Source organism: Orbicella franksi, chromosome 7 (assembly GCF_964199315.1).
Source record: "Orbicella franksi chromosome 7, jaOrbFran1.1, whole genome shotgun sequence".
Classification (NCBI taxonomy): domain Eukaryota; kingdom Metazoa; phylum Cnidaria; class Anthozoa; order Scleractinia; family Merulinidae; genus Orbicella; species Orbicella franksi.
In genome coordinates, this window is record NC_138151.1 from 14071743 (window position 1) to 14087705 (window position 15963).

Below are 15963 nucleotides of genomic sequence, written 5' to 3' on the forward strand. Positions count from 1 at the left end.
TTACGATTAACAAATCATCTTCTTCGTCTTTACCATAGTAGCCCAGTAGTAAAACCCGTGTATTTTTTTTATTATTATTATTACAGTTGAATGGACCTTTCTTGCGATGCGGTGGTGATTTTGAATTATATTGTGTAAAATAGCTATTTGGGAAGGCCTAGGCATCCCATAATAGCTATTTGAAACAATAGAATTCGAAATAGCCGCCATATCGCAGAGAAGGTCCATTGTTTCTTACAAAACATTGTCCGTTCAGACCAGGAGGGTCACCGTAACGTGGACATACCCGAGCTGCGAGGAAGCTGGGGAGACCTTACATTTTCCGGCCATTTTCGCTATTCTCCTCACTGCTCGAGTAGCGGCTCGCACGCCTTTCAGGTTGTTACTCCCCGGTTTAAAGCAGAACTCGCATTTGCTAGCCAATCATCCAGTCACAGCGCTTTTTATAAAATGTTAGATTTATACATCTAATCAGAACGAACGTTGTAATCATCAAGTTCCAAGAAAGCTTCTAATTGGTTAAAAATTTCTTTCATCTTCTGTGCGTGTAGTCTCCCAGCATCGTCACAAAGATCTTGGTTATCAAGTCAAAAAGCGCGCCAGGACAGCAAAAAGGTTCGGATAAGTTACAGTAAAAAGGATACTTCGGGCATCGGGTAAGTGTTGATATTACAACCAAGTAATTTTCTTGTTAAATAAGACACGAAAAACGTTGTCGAACGGCTCGCAAAATGGCTCTGAGTGTTATGGCCGCATTTGAAGTGACAATAGCGTGGAGTTAAGCAATGTCGTGTTATTTAATTAGGTGTTTGATATTAAAATGTGGCCTATTTTTCCCTGGGATTTTTTTCTCCTTACTGTAAATGACCAGTAAGCTTGCCAATCTATATAGCTATAAGAATTTGCACTTTATTAAATGTAACAGTTTGTTCATGGGAAGCTTCACTTATTAATTAATGCGACAACACATTTTTATAGGTGAATCACAGTAATCTTTGCCTTTTATTAACGTTTCCAGACGTGCAAGTCTTGAAGATATCGATGACGAAGAAGACATTGAAGAATATGAAAGTGAAGACAACACAGACATCGAAAAGAAGGTAAGACTTATAGAAAGGTACTCTAAAGGCTTACTCAGCTCAAGCCCTCTTCAGCACGCCCCTTCATTTTAGTCCCTGTTAAACATGGCCCCGTGTAAACGCGCATTTAATGGTTTGCTCTCGCTTTGTTTTAACGCTAATAGCAGACTGCAATTCGAGTGAGACGAGAGAGAAAAGAGCTTCCTGAAGCATTCTTTGGCGACTCACAAGAAGAAAAAGACACGGTAAGAACTGAAGCCTTTACTAGTCAATTTACCTGTGTCTTTGGTCGCATGATTGCTGAGTCACGCAAGTGACGGAAGATGAAGGGTTGGAGGGAACGTTAAGAGTATTGTACAGCTTACGGTACCAAAATTGGAGTACAAACCCCTTGTAAGACCCGTGCTGGGAAATGTTAGCCCGAGATGGTAGCACGGTCCGAACGCAGCGAGGTCCGTACAAAAGCGACCTCTGGCCATTATTTACCAGTACGGCTCCAGCAAGCTAGTTAGTTAATAGGTTATTATATGACACTCCATGGAAGTTGAAAAATTAAATTTGCCGGCTTCCAAAAACAAAAAATGCACAGGTTATGATTGTTTCCATGGAAATGGTCCGTATCGCAAAATCCCGACCAAGAAGAACCATTCCGCAGGACGCTGGGATTAAGAGTGTTTTTAGGAGGACATACTGTTGCTATGGTAACCTATTGTGTCACGAAAATGATGACAACGTGTTCACCAATGATTGGGCAGTTTTTTGATACCATGATTGCAGCATCAAGTGACAAAGAGTAGCTATAACTAAGTGTTGGAAACTGTTTTGGGCCACCTTAAGACAACCTTGACACATAATAACAGTAGTATTTTTTCTGTACTTTTTGTAACAGGAAGATGATTCTCCGTTGGAAACCGTTTTCTGAAATCGTCGAACTATCCATCAGATGGAAGCGCGAACTCATGGATGTTTTAATATTTATAAACGTTTTCTTTGTACAGAGAGGTTTACCATTGTATGACTATTTTGTTTACTTCTAGAGGAAGAGAATTCCTTTTCGTGGGATTTAACTGTACCTAGCCTTCAGTGGAGTCCGCGTTATCTTCCTTTTAAGATAGTTCAGTTCAATCCCGAAAATACCAATGTTGTCTACGTCATTTGAGAGTGTAATTGTAAGGGTTTCCGAACTGAAGAGGCTTTTAGTTTTAGTTCGAGGTATACTGTATTAAAACTTTAATATGCGTATTATCTGTGTTCTTGGTTTCAGTAACATTGACAAAACAAACTCCAGGAAGCTACTATTAATTAAGTTGCTTCGGCTTTGAAAAAATGACCTTAAAATGGAAGAAAACCCGGCTCATAATTATAAATGTAGGATTAGTCACTTTCCAATGAAAATATAACTGATGAGACAATTGCACGTTATTACATTTAACGCCAAACTATTATATTCCGTCCTTTTCTTAGATAAACTGTATGCCGACTTTGCTTAAGGTGGCTTACTACAGTTTTGCTGGGTTATAACGGCCCAACTTCTAACTCTTTTCAAAAATGTTTCAAGATGTTTTTCCTTTCTCTATATACTGTTTGCTTAAGTCTTACCATTCTATGTGAAACTTGAACAATTAAACGTCAACAAATCGCCAAAATGAACGACCGAGTACCTAAGAAGAGACTGGGCCCTAGTAGGTTAAATTACGTTTTTCTTAGACTGTTCACAGTCCCCTATTTTTCCGTGAGATCGTAGATGTCGATCGCTGAGTTCGACGGGCCGCCATCTTGGTCTCTTGATGAGAGCGAAACTGGGGAGAGTGCAAAATTCCCGTGGGTAGGGGTGGTGGAGGGTACGGCAGGTGAAAAAAATAGTTTCGCTCGCATCAAGAGACCAAGATGGCGGCCCGTCGAACTCAACGATCGACATCTACGATCTCACGGAAAAATAGAGGACTGTGAACAGTCTATGGCTCCTCCCAGCTTCCGAATGCTGCCGAGCACTGTTTTGTTGTCTGAACTGTGCTCAGCGATTTGATTACCTCGCGCTCAGCAGTAGTCGAAAGCTGGGAGGAGCCGCCGAACATTTGATTGACGGTAGCGAAAAACGCATTTGTCGGTTGAGCTTTGAATTTTGAAGTCCGCATGTTATTGAAAGGCGCAGTAAGCCTAAGTATTTTGCTGTTAAGTTTACGTTTAAGTGCTGGCGTCGGGTCGCGTTTAAGTTCTCCGTAAGTTTGTTTGCCGTTAACAAGTGCGTCCATTTTGTCAAAGTAGTCAGTCTTGTCCATACCAACAGTGACAAGTCCTTTGTCGGCTGGTAGTATATCAATGTTGTCGTTTTTCAGTCGTTTCGGTGCTTGTTGTACGTCATTGGTCGAGTTATTGTCAGGTATTGAGGCTGATGGTACCGTGGAAGCAATTCTGCTTCTGATGTTATCCTTGGCAGATTCTTGTGAGCCTCGCTGACGAGACAACCGCCTCGATACTGGATACGATAGACTCCGTCGGTGTCCGTTTAAGGCTGGTTTTCACTAGCGACGGAGTCAGTCGCAGTCGTAGTCGGAGTCGTAAGAGAGCTTACGACCTAGGGAAAATTGAAAATTGGAATCGTAAGCGGAGTCATAAGCTTGACGGAATCGGAGGCGGAAGAATCAGAACGTTTCTATTTCTTCCGATTCCGTTTACGACTCCGTCGCTTATGATCTAGCGAAAACTAGATTGTCGGAGTCGGAAGCAGAAGCGGAAGAACCAACCAATCGCAAGGCTCGGAATCGAACATTGTGACTGGTTTATTCTTCCGCTTCTGCTTGCGACTCCGACAATGCAGTTTTCACTAGATCGGAAGCGACGGAGTTATAGGCGAAATGGGTGTTCTTCCGACTCCGTCTTTTTTTTTTTTTCACTAGATCCGACTACGACTCCATCGCTAGTGAAAACCAGCCTTAAGGCGTCACTGAGTGTTTTAGTCCGTAGGACAGTACGTGAGTCTCGGTTTTGTCTAAGGGACGCGAAGAAATATTCCTGACCCAGTTATCGTCAGTTTTCGGTTGTTTTTATTGCGTTGAAGTCTTTTCAGTTTTCGTTCTTGTTCAGTACGAACGCGGTCTGCGGTTTTGTCGGCTGGCCTGTCGGCGATTGTCAGTGTCTAGTAAGTTAGTCGGTAACAGTTGTTTAAGGTGCCCATAATGTCACAAAAAAAATTTCGCTCATCTAATTCTACATTTCACCTAATGAACTTCTGCGGAAAAATTTTCGATTGGGATAAAATGCAATTTTTTTTATAAGCTTTTAAAGACGTTCAAATTTGCCGCCATTTTGGTCCGCCATTCGCACCAGTCTTCCTCGGTTTGAAGTGAGTCGTGACGTAGGTTCAGGAATACGTGATTTGGGTCATGACTTAGCTGACTTGAAAACAAGTGGAAATTTTGCTTCAGTTGTCTACATTTAGTTGAAAATGCCGGAAAGGTGCGTTGCCGCTCTTTGTAACAACGTTAATGATCCAGAAAACAACATGAGTCTTCACCGTAGGTTCCTGAACCTACGTCACAGGCATCAGTCTCGTGGCCATTTTCAGCACGTTATTCTTGTGATCAGCGGCAGGGGTCGACCGCAAGAAAAATAGAATTTTGACCTTTGTAAAGATTCGTAAAAAAACTGCGTTTTATCCAAATCGAAAAATTTTTTCGCAGAAGCACATTAGGTGAAATGTAGAATTAGATGAGCGAAAAAAAAGTTTTGACATTATGGGCACTTTAAGTTTGTGAAGTTGTTGTTGTAGTTTATTGTTGCAGTAGTTGAATCCTCTGTGACAGTCGTTTATCCGCGCTTTGACCACACGTCTGCAGGTGGATTTGACGATCTGGATGATTTCTTTTCGCATTACATGAGACAAGAAATTTTAGTGATAGAAACCGACGTTTCGGTGCGTCTTGCACCATTATCAAGGTTACATAATTAAAGATAAAAAGCGGTTTGTGAAGAGGCTAAATTGAAACGAATTTGGATAAGAGAGTGCCAAGCTATTACATGAATACTTCAGCACGAAGAGAATCAGACTGTACATTCAGTGCTGGTTTAAGATCTTGGATACAAAGCATTTCATTAACAAGGCAGTCAAATTTGTTCGTGCATTTCTTGATTACATTGAAGCGTGCTAATAAATTGGTCGGAACAGCAGTGTTATGTTCTTTGGAATAATGCTTGTAAATAGATAACGCCTTTTGACGGTGTCCCTCAACGCGCGTGTGAAGGTGGCCCTTTGTGTACCCAACATAACCTGCATCACACAGGTCACACTTGAATAAATAAATTATCCGAATCAAATGAATCAATTTGTAATGCACTTAACGTGTACACGGACATCAGTTTTTGCTGCAGGGTTCTTACGACTTTTTTTTTTCTCTTGTATTATTATATTTTAGGTTCAGGAACTTGGCCTTCAGACCCCTTACAGCAGAGACCAGGGCACCCATGCCTGGATCCGAAAGATTATGGCCCTACCCATCCTCCCAGAGGACTAGATTCTATCCGCTTTCAGAAAGGTGAAACACAGCTATTAGACCCTTACAGGAGTTGGCCGAGTACGCTAACAAGACTTGGATCACTAGCACCACCTGGCCCCCCGCATCCTTGAGCGTTTACCTTCAAGCCGTACGAACAAACAACGACGTAGAAGGTTGGCACAATGGCCTCAACAGACGCGCCCAAGGGCACCAACTGGCCGCACCACCTGCCCCTGTACATGCTGATCATGCTGCTGCACGAGGAGGGCAAACTAACATCTCTGCAGATCAGGTTGGTTTCTGAAAGAAAGCTCTGCCGTGTGCAGCGAAAGACGTACAGACAACTGCAGTCCAAAATCTTCAACTTGTGGGACCGTTACCAAAACGGAGAGCAGTCCGTCAAACAACTACTGTATGGTTCTCGCGATAAGTAACGTACAATGAAACAAAACAGCTCCTTTAGGAGCCACAAATCTATGAAAGTCATGATAAACAGTGCATCAGTCTGTGTTTTGTGGTTTATTTAGTGAAACACGAAGGGAATACGGGTTGGATTTCTATTCTGCTCACACAAGATCTCTCGCGCTTTCGCATGACTTCGCGTTAATGTTTCTGGTCGCCACACAAAATTTTGGGCGAACTCGAAAAGTTGGGGGCGAACTCGATAAAGGTGGGGACGAAATCGAAACACAAATTTTAAAGTGGGGATGAACTCGGTGGGGGCGAACTCGCCATGGGGCGAAACCGGTATCATTCACCTCTTGTCTATTCAACGGAGACTTAAGTTTAAGTCCAGCCGGAACGAGACCGTGGTCTTGGCAGTGGTGGTTGAACCAAAGTTGTCGGCGTATTCGTCTGACAGTACTTACCGAACTGACGTAGTTGTTCGCAAGTCGTTTGCTCTTTCGTCCAAGTGAACGTAACATAGTAAATGGCTGGTGGTATAACGGACCAGACTTATAACATCATCGACTGGCAAGCACTACTTATTCACTTGACTCTGAAGATGACTTCCGCTCAGGTTGTCGAAACGTCAGTCACCAACAACACTTCTTTTCAGAACTACCCTCAACCACTGATACTCCTGGGTTCAAACCATTTACTATATTACTAAAACAGTAGTTAAAATAAAACCTGAAATGAAATTCAGACTTGTACGGGAGTTGAACCCATGACCTCTGCGATACCAGTGCAGTGCTCTACTAGAAGCCAACTGGGAGCTGGTCATTTTGTTGGTTCGTAATAAACCCGTGATGAATACAGTCAAACCTGTATTAGGCGGACACCCCGGGGCCCATTTTAGTGTCCGCTTAATACAGGGTGTCCGTTGAAGACAGGTTCCCTCAGAATTTGTCTTGAAAGGGTCATATTAATATTCCTCAGTATTAAGAGACCTTGAAAGGGTGAACGGTCGAAATACCGTATTTCCATAAACAATAAACAATGACAGGTATATGAGGAAAAGCGATTTAAGTATACAGTAACAGTATCTATATTGTTCGAATCATGTGCAAGTTTACAAATCAAACCGGAACAAAAGTTCTGTAAAAACAAAACCGAATAACAAAATATTGCATTTCTGTGACAGCTTAGTTTGTTGGCAAACTTAAATGACCGATCTACTAAAACATGGACAAAAAAATCATGCATTCTTTTTCCGGTGTCCGTTTGATACAGGTTTCTAACGATAGAAATGACCATAAAAGTTTAATAGAGGTTTCCGTTGAATACAGGTATTCTTGCAGTGAATGTGGGAAAAGAAAACTGGGACTTGCACTGCTGTTCGCTTAATAGAGGCTAGAGGGTGTCCACTTATATGGGGTCCGTAAATGACTGCGAATATACGAGGAATGAAGATGAGAGAGATCGCAGTTAAAATGTGAAACGAAGACGCATTACTTTAGATTAGCTTTTTCTGATTAGATTATGTTATTGTAATCTTTTTATTGTTTTTTTTTTAATTTTTAGAATTGTAGAATATCTTTGTGCGAAGCGAATGCGATCATCTCGTTATGCTAGTATGTTCTATATAAATTGATAAAATATTTAAATAAATCCTAAAAAAAAATTGATCGCAGAAATCGCAGGTTATTCGTAAACTCGCCGCACGCGCGCCAAAGCGAAAATCCAGATAACGGCGCTTGAGCAGGTGTTACGTGCGAAAGCCTGCTATAGCCACGCAGCCCACTCCCTCCCCTCCCCTTTTACCGTGCTATTTCCCACTGTTCTTTGCAGGTATAGTGTCTTCGCTGCCATTTTGCACGTGGGTAAGTGAGGCACAACACCAACGTTCAAAGGTTTGTAAATTTGTCTTAAAGCGGCTTAATCCAGTGAAATTCTTGATGTGAGATAGTAGGTAACTTTTTTTCCCCTTTTTATGCATGTCAGAGCCAGGAGGAGGAATGAGGACACGTTGTGCTTGTTGATCAATGCGGTGCTCTTCACGATGAAGGTAAGCTGTCTTGGCTTAGCGTAAACTCACAAACTTTAGAATTTACAAGGTGACTGCGTTTCAGTTTGATTTAATATAAGCTTAAACTACTAGAACAGGTATAATATATACGCGTTAGTAGAAAAACGAAGCGACAAATTCTATACCTGCCAACTTTCACACCTTTGGCGTGAGTCTCAAGCTTGAAGTTCGAACTCCTACGCGATCATGGGGTGTCTGTAAGACGTAGACCTCTAAAAACGACCCTAAGACCCCAAAAACTCGAATACGAAGACCCTCCTAATTTTCTAAGGCATTTTGACCCTCAATGAAGTTTTGCTTCTTCTTTTTCCGGCCAATTTTGTGATGTCAACACAGTGTTAAGTTTTAACCGCCATTTTGAGCTGAGCAACCAAGCTCTCACACTTGGCCGGAAGTGATGTTGCCAGTTTGGCCATCTCATTTTAACCTCCATTTGGGTCGAAAATTTGTACAGATATTTCTCTCTGAAAAATATACATATTCGCTTCTTCAAATTAATGAAAATGAAGGCAAACAAAGTCAAAATACTCAAATAATTTTTTATGAAAATGTAGACAAAAAAATCAAAATACTTAGTTTAAGTAAACATCTTAGCTTGGCAAAAGTCAAAGCCTCAAAGTTGGGTTTGGATTGTTCAGAATGATGTTCACATTGACAAAACTTATGCAAAAGGAACTCGCAGCTAAAATGAAACTGTACACGTCATTTTATTTATGTCCATGTGTAAATAGCGATTTTTTGAAAAATTTGTGTGTATATTTATTCCAAAAATCAAAAGAAAACTCATGCAATTTATACCTTTTGATAAAATATAAGTGACAATGTCCGTCATACTTTGGAAATTTTCATGACAAATTTAGGTGTCAAGCTCCAAAACAGTTGAACTGTTGATTCAAGGGTAAATAAAGAAGCTAGTCATAAAAGGGGATAAGTGACAATTTTGGTTGCTTTTTTTTGCTGCAAATTAGCTGAAATTTGCATGTGGTCTTCAATGTAATAGAAAAACGTGGTCCTGTATTTTTGTCGCTGGTTTTTGCTTTGTTTTCAAGTTAAAACGTATGCAAAAACTTGGCTTTTCCTAGCCATGTCTTTACGAGTTTATTTGTTGAACAGCAAAAAGGCAGACTGTTCGTAGTGTATGAAGTCAAAATCAAATCCCACAGCATATAGAGCGGAAATCTGGGAACAGATTGTTTACATCGGTTATTGTGCTGTGAACACAACACGTGAATTGATCGAGCGTCAAATGAAATACCGTTGAACAAAAAAGAGATGTGTCACATTAGAGCTCTGTCAACTAATATCTTAAGCATTGTTTTAAAGTACCTTGTATGCCTGCCTGGTGGTTGAGAGGCATCATAAAGCCTCGGTAAACCCGTAAGTCATCAGCACGTTTAAAGAATCAAAATGTGTTCTGAAACTTCGAAGGCAGCTGATATACTGTAATCGTGTTATCGGCGTTCGAAGTCAGATCAAGCCAGGCAGCAAAGTTCAAGAGCAGTTCTTGCCCAAGATTAAAATACCCTCTGGTGAGTCGTGGCCCATTTGCCAAGTGTTGCTAGCATCAAAGTTTGGAAAGCGAGAACTGGTTTAAGACTTATAAAATTTGTCTTGTATCGACCACCATGTTTTCCCGTGCATGAGGTGTAAAGACCCTTCCCGGCATGCATTGCGATTACGCTCTGCGGACTTTTCTCGAACTTTTAACTAGATTTAAACATAATAATGGTCAACAAGTAGCGATCGGTTGTAACAGATCTGTGATCTAACGTGTTAACAAGTTAACATGAAATCAACCTTTTAACTGTTTTTGAGCTGAAATTAATATTTTTTTAAGGTTACATGTTGCGAGAAAAATCAACATTTTGCTGTATTTTAAGTGAAATGAACATCTTTGCAGTCGCGCATTGACGTGACAACAAATATAAGTTTTTTTGCATACGTAATGTCTCAGAAACGATGCAAACTTCAGCAAAAACACATACAAAACATTGTTTAACACACCTAAAAAATAACGCATGCAAAATTTGAAGCTTTTTTGACAAAGTTCACTTTTGAGCAAAATACCTAACGTCCATTTTCCACTGAGCCCTTCACATAAACGAAACCGGACTTAATATACAAAGGATTGGCTCGGTTTATCATAACAAAGGCCCTGGCTTCGTTCATCTGAAGGGCTCGGCTGAAAAAGGGTGTTAGGTATTTTCCTCAGAAGTGAACTTTATTGAAAATGCTCCAGATTTCACATGCAGTTTTGTTTAGGCATGTTTAGCAATGTCCCGTAGTTTTTCCACTAAACTTTGCTTTGTTTTCGAGATATTGCGTATGCAAAAAACCATTCAGTTCTCCTAGTGGCGTCTTTATAAAGCAAAGCAAAAACCAGCAGCAAAAATGCAGGACCACGTTTTTCTATTACATTGAAGACCACATGCAAAAATTCAAGCGCTTTTGCGAAAATTTTTACATTATTTCTCGAAAATGAAGAGCAACCCAGTGAAAAAAATTATAGGGCAATGTTTTTCAGCTGAAATGAAGGCCACATGCAAAAATTCACCTAATTTGGAGCAAAACAATAAAGCAACCAAAATTGTCACTTGTCCCCTTTGATGACTAGCTTCTTCAAATGTAACCTCTGTATAGTTATTGTAACATTTCCTAAAGCAACATCCAAGTAACAGAGCTTTCCTTGAAGTCATTTGCTTGATTTTCAAATATGTCATATGACCTAGTAACACTGTTTAGAGTGTAAGAGCTAGTACCTTGCTTGATGACTTTCGTGATTCGGGAAAATGAAATTTTGATATCCGTGATCTGTGATTTGCTATTCTTTCCATTCATGAACCATGCGACCCTCTTAACTGCAACGTTAAGTACATGGTAATAAAATAAAAGGTCATATAAAATTATTTCTTAGCCTGACAAATAAGCTTTCTTTCTCTTCCAGATCAGATGCCAACAGGGACAAAGTGGACTAAATCTTCAAGCAGTTATCTTTAGAAGGGCTGCATGTCCTATTTTGCAATCCAACTCTTGGGTGAGCCAGGTAAACAAAGCTCTTGAATAAGCCAAGTTCTGCTCTGATTATTTGACTTCAGACATGCAGTTTGTGCCTTGATTATTTACACAATGAGTAAGAAAAGCTGTTAAGTCACACTCTTTTAAGCCAATCATCCATGAAATTGTTAAATTTATCTTCTGCAGCCAAAAGTGATGTTCAAAAGTAAGATGTGTTATCAAAATTAGATTGCATTTTCACCTTCAAAGAAAATTGTTGAATTGGCTATTGTATAACTTAGTGAGTAACTGGGCTGTGGTACCAATCGACTGGCTGATTGACATTGTTAAAGTACACGTAGCTGTGGTCTATCCTGTTTGTTTTATACATTAACAATGAGAGAGAATTCTAGGTAAAAGTGAGAGAAACCAAAATTCATTCTGTGAAAATGATCCTGAAACTGGCACAGTAAAACTCACAGTATCCAGACTATGCACAATAACTCAAACATAAAAAGACTGACTGACTGACTGACTGATCGCATGACTGACTGTCTGACAAACTGATTAGTAGATTAACACAGACTGAGAGACTGCTGACAGACTGACTACTGACTGACTGAACAACTCGTGACTGACTGACTGATGGGCTGACAGACAAACAGACTGACTGACTGACTGACTGACTGATGGACTGACAGACAAACATACTGACTGACTGACTGACTAATTGATTGACTCATAACTGACCACCTGATGGGCTCATTACTGACCGATTGACTGATGGACTCATGACCTACTGACTCACTAATTGACTCATGACTCTTTTTGACGTACTGAATGATTGACTCATAACTAGCCTGTGAACAGGCTCATTGGTGCCTCTTCACCAGACTCCTTCCCGCCAGATCACTTTGCTATTTGCCACTCACGTGCGTAACTCAAAGATGAGCCTGCTCGCAGGCTAACTCATACTGACTGACTGACTTTTTCAGGACTGCTGACTGACTCACTGAATGACTGCTAATGGACTGCTAGTGGACTGACTGATTGACTGCTGACTGACTGACTAACTGAATGATTGTCATTGACTTATTCATTACTGTCTGAGACTGCTGATGGATTAACTGATGGACTGTCAACTGACTGACTGATTGACTGCTGAGTGACTGCCTGACTCACTCACTTACCAATGGACAGAATCTGTGATTGGCTGATTGACTGACCATCTGTTTAAATTGTTTGGCACATGATGTATCGGCATTGATCTGTTGAACTTCTGAAGCATACATACGATATTTTGAAAGAAAATTATTAATAATAAAAGTATTAAAAAGTCACTGAAGAAAAGGTTTGGTAGATTGCATGTCTGAAGTATTTAACACAGTCAAACCTCTCTAAATGACCACCTTGTGTAAAGTGACCCCCAGGAAGTGACCATCTCAAGTCTGAAATATGACTACCTTGTAAAAGTCCCAAACGGTCTCATGCAGCTAAATTATTAGAACAGAAATTTATCTATAATTTATAAGCACCACATTGGTTTGGCAAAGCGTACAGGAGGTCACTTTTGGGTTGGTTTGACTGTATCTCTATTCACTGTAAACCTTGTTGGGTACGTTTTTCAAAGCATTTCCTCTCTTCTCCGCCAATATACCTTCAGATGTCATTAAAATCTTAAACAAAATGCACATTCAAGATTGCAGCAGAAATTTTTTGTTTTTCGAATTTTCGCTTTTGCTCAACATTCTAAAAAAAAAACAGTCTGTACATGAACATTATTTTACTATTGCGTGACTGATTTACCTTGTGTGACGAAGAGAACATAATAATGTCACGCAAGATGAAAAATGCAAGTACAGGTACAGAAGTCTTTTTTGTGGAGTTTAGATCTTCAGCTAAAGCAGACGAACTCTTTAAAACCAACTACAAGATAGAGATAACAGTATTTAATTGCAAAAGTTAAAACTATTATAATTTTGATCTGTTAATATGGAAAAATTTACTCGTTAGGTGCAAATAGCATACAGAAATTTGCATGTTTTGTTTTAATGATTTCAAACCAGAACAAGCAGAATTAGAATTACAGCTTCACGGTTCTCTTGAATGAATTTCTTGATGTTGTATGATCATAATTTACAGAATTGAAAATACACTTGAAAATACGCTGGAGTTGATGTACTTCCCGTGCGTACAACAAATATAATTTTATTTCAGAGCCATTTCTGTTTGTCTTGAAAGCAAATATAAGCCGACAAAACATCAATATAATATTGACACGGTTGTGAATTTTCTCAGGTTTTTCAGCGATTATTTAGAAACCATTCTTTCATTGGAGAGGTTTTGGGAAACTTACTCTGAGGCAGTCCCAAGAGTGATGAACATATTATTTCTCCTTACATTAATTTATTTGAAAATCATCAACTCGGGATATTGTCTTGATATATTGCCAAATTGTCAAAAGAAAGATCACATTACTTGAGGCAATTAGTAAGGAGAATTGATATGTGTCCAGCTTAGGACTGAAACTCTTATGGTTACAGTAACTGAGGTCTTGTTAAAACTAAGCGGTACGATTCCAGACTGGTTTTAGTAAACGGTTTGTTTCTGTTCCAATGTACGCCACAGATATGTTTAAATTTTAAGTTAGACTTTGAAACAATTCGGTACAAATTCTCTTAATATATTTCAGTCGTTTGAAGTACTTAAAAGACGTATCTGTGGCGTACTTTGACACGAGAAACGAGCCGTTTACTAAAACTAAGTGTTGATGGTACTGCAGCGTTTTATCAAAACTTCTCCAGAACTTGGCTTATTTTTGGTGAGTTTATCTGGTTCACTCAAATGGTTGGATTGCAAAGTAAAACAACACGGGTGGAAAGATAACAAAATTTTATTGAAATAAAATTGTTTCTTCTTTTCCATTAGTTTTATTGAAAAAATAAAAAATAATAATCTAGCCAATCTTGTCCCTGCTCTTTGGGTTGCTTCGACTCTGCCTTTCGGAGGCGGTGTTGTTTCTGTAGACCTCATTTAATATTCCAACTTTAAAATTCTGGTCTGTTTTATCTGATCCTTTCACCCAAGCCGGGAACAGTTAAACACTTGGAAGAGTTGACCGTTTGCTCCCAAGTGGGGTGGACAGCGTAAAGGAAAGTGAGAGTTTGCTTCCCATGCCTCCGGGGTCTCAGTCGTAATTTGTCACAATGCTACACCCGAGTAATTTTGGAATTAATGAGTTGAAAAATAATTAAAAAGCCAAATTCGTAATTTGGTTCAAGATGCTAATCCGCAAGTCAATGCATCGAAAAAATAAAAGATTTGCAAATAAGCTCGCCCCCCGGAATATTTTGGACGAAAACCCATTTTGGTTGGAAATGTCCGCGACCTGGACAAGAAAAACTGAAGAGCTAAAGTATGGCGCTCAATTTCAGTGCATTACCGTTGAAATCAAAGAAAGATTTGAACACACCGAATCCGCCAGTCTGACCTCCGACCAAACCTCCGACCGACCGTCATTCCACAAACTTCACCAAAGAGCACAAGTCGCTAAAAGTCTTTCATCTGTTAAGCTACCGATGTCACGTTTCTCTCTTAATTTGGATTAACGAAATTGGCCGATTATTACGGCGAAAAAGCTTTAGTTTTGATTTAAAACTAAAAAGATTTCAAAAGGTTTTAGTTTATTATGCATGCTTATTCAGCTTGTTTGTTTGTTGTCGTATTTCAAATCACATGACGTTACTCTGGAGAGTTGTTTATTCAAATGCAAATCAAATTCCCGTGCGAATGAATGAACAATTAGAAGGTCAATTCTCCACAGAACATCCGTGATTTGAAACGAGCAATTAACATACGAAGCTGAGCGGGTCTTGTTATTTGAAAACTAAAACAAGCTAAAGATTTAAGCCGAATCTCTGTTGACACTGTTAAAAATTTTGGAGTAAGAATGAGATAAAGTTATGTTGTGTTTAAGAATTAAGTTAAATATTCATGCGCGCGAAGATTTAACTAGAAAATTGTTGACTAATAAATTTTGTTGCGTTTGTTTGTTTGTTTTTTTTAATTTGGCCGGGTTTTGGCTTGCAATGGTTTTAAAATTCAACTTGAATCAATAATTTCCATTGCAGAGGTTTAAAATTTTTTTTGTTTGTTAATCTAAAATTCCCACTACAAGAGATTGTAGCGTCCTTCGCATCCGCGACTTCTCTGCTCACGCAATGTCTCTCCTGACTTTGTGGAGGAGCATTGCGAGACAATCCGAGGAACTCTGAATTTAGTGAATTTTACCGGATTTTAGTGGAAAAAAATTGAGCCAACCTAAAAAAAACACCCCCTCAAAACAAATGTTTATGATTATGAATTTCTACTGTTATTGCCAAACAAATAATTAAGAAATGTTATATTGATTTAATTTATATCTATATAAATTACACTTCATAAGGTGAAAAGTTTTGAATTCCTGTTTAATTGACTCGGTTGGTTAGAAATTGAATAAACTTAAGTGCTTAAATCAATGCAAAATGTTTCAGAATTGCTCTTCATCGGCAGACTAATTAACTGTTAAATGGAAAGCCACCGTTTTAATTAACAGTTAACAAGCCTAACAACGAAGAATTATTCATCAACACCTATCATATATTAGTTTCTAATAAACCTCTAATTGACAAATAAGCTATTAAACACTCCAAAAACTTAAGGAAGACTAGGCATCAGCTGTCAGCATAAGGATTCCTGGGATTGTTTTGGCAACTAGCATGAGCTATTAGTTGATGGTTTCCAAGGCAACCATTGACCATTCACAGCTCATGTTGGTTACCATGGCAATCCCTGAGACCCTAGTGCCAAAAAGCTGGTGCTTGCTAGTTCTCCTTAGAGTGGAGTGTCAATCAAACTAATGAAAGGAATTTTGAAAAATTAAAAA

The 15963-nt window shown here is 39.3% G+C and overlaps 1 protein-coding gene and 1 long non-coding RNA gene across 3 annotated transcripts in view; both read left to right on the top strand.

The window, feature by feature from the left end:
• LOC145492121 (cohesin subunit SA-2-like) overlaps positions 1 to 2321 on the top strand; it is a 37702-nt gene extending 35381 nt beyond the window's left edge. Inside the window, exons 39-42 of one of the 2 annotated variants that reach the window (XM_081471458.1) lie at positions 552 to 656; positions 1019 to 1100; positions 1247 to 1324; positions 1969 to 2321. In XM_081471458.1, the coding sequence (XP_081327584.1) occupies positions 552 to 656; positions 1019 to 1100; positions 1247 to 1324; positions 1969 to 2001 (298 nt within the window). In that variant the 3' untranslated portion in view covers positions 2002 to 2321. Of the gene's footprint in view, positions 1 to 551; positions 657 to 1018; positions 1101 to 1243; positions 1325 to 1968 lie in introns of both variants that reach the window. The other variant, XM_081471457.1, reaches the window with a different exon arrangement.
• Positions 2322 to 7813: 5492 nt separating this feature from the next.
• On the top strand, positions 7814 to 13850 carry LOC145492135 (uncharacterized). The gene is made up of 3 exons (XR_014049949.1): positions 7814 to 7869; positions 7961 to 8024; positions 10990 to 13850. It is a non-coding gene; the product is annotated as an uncharacterized LOC145492135 (long non-coding RNA).
• Positions 13851 to 15963: the final 2113 nt, after the last annotated feature.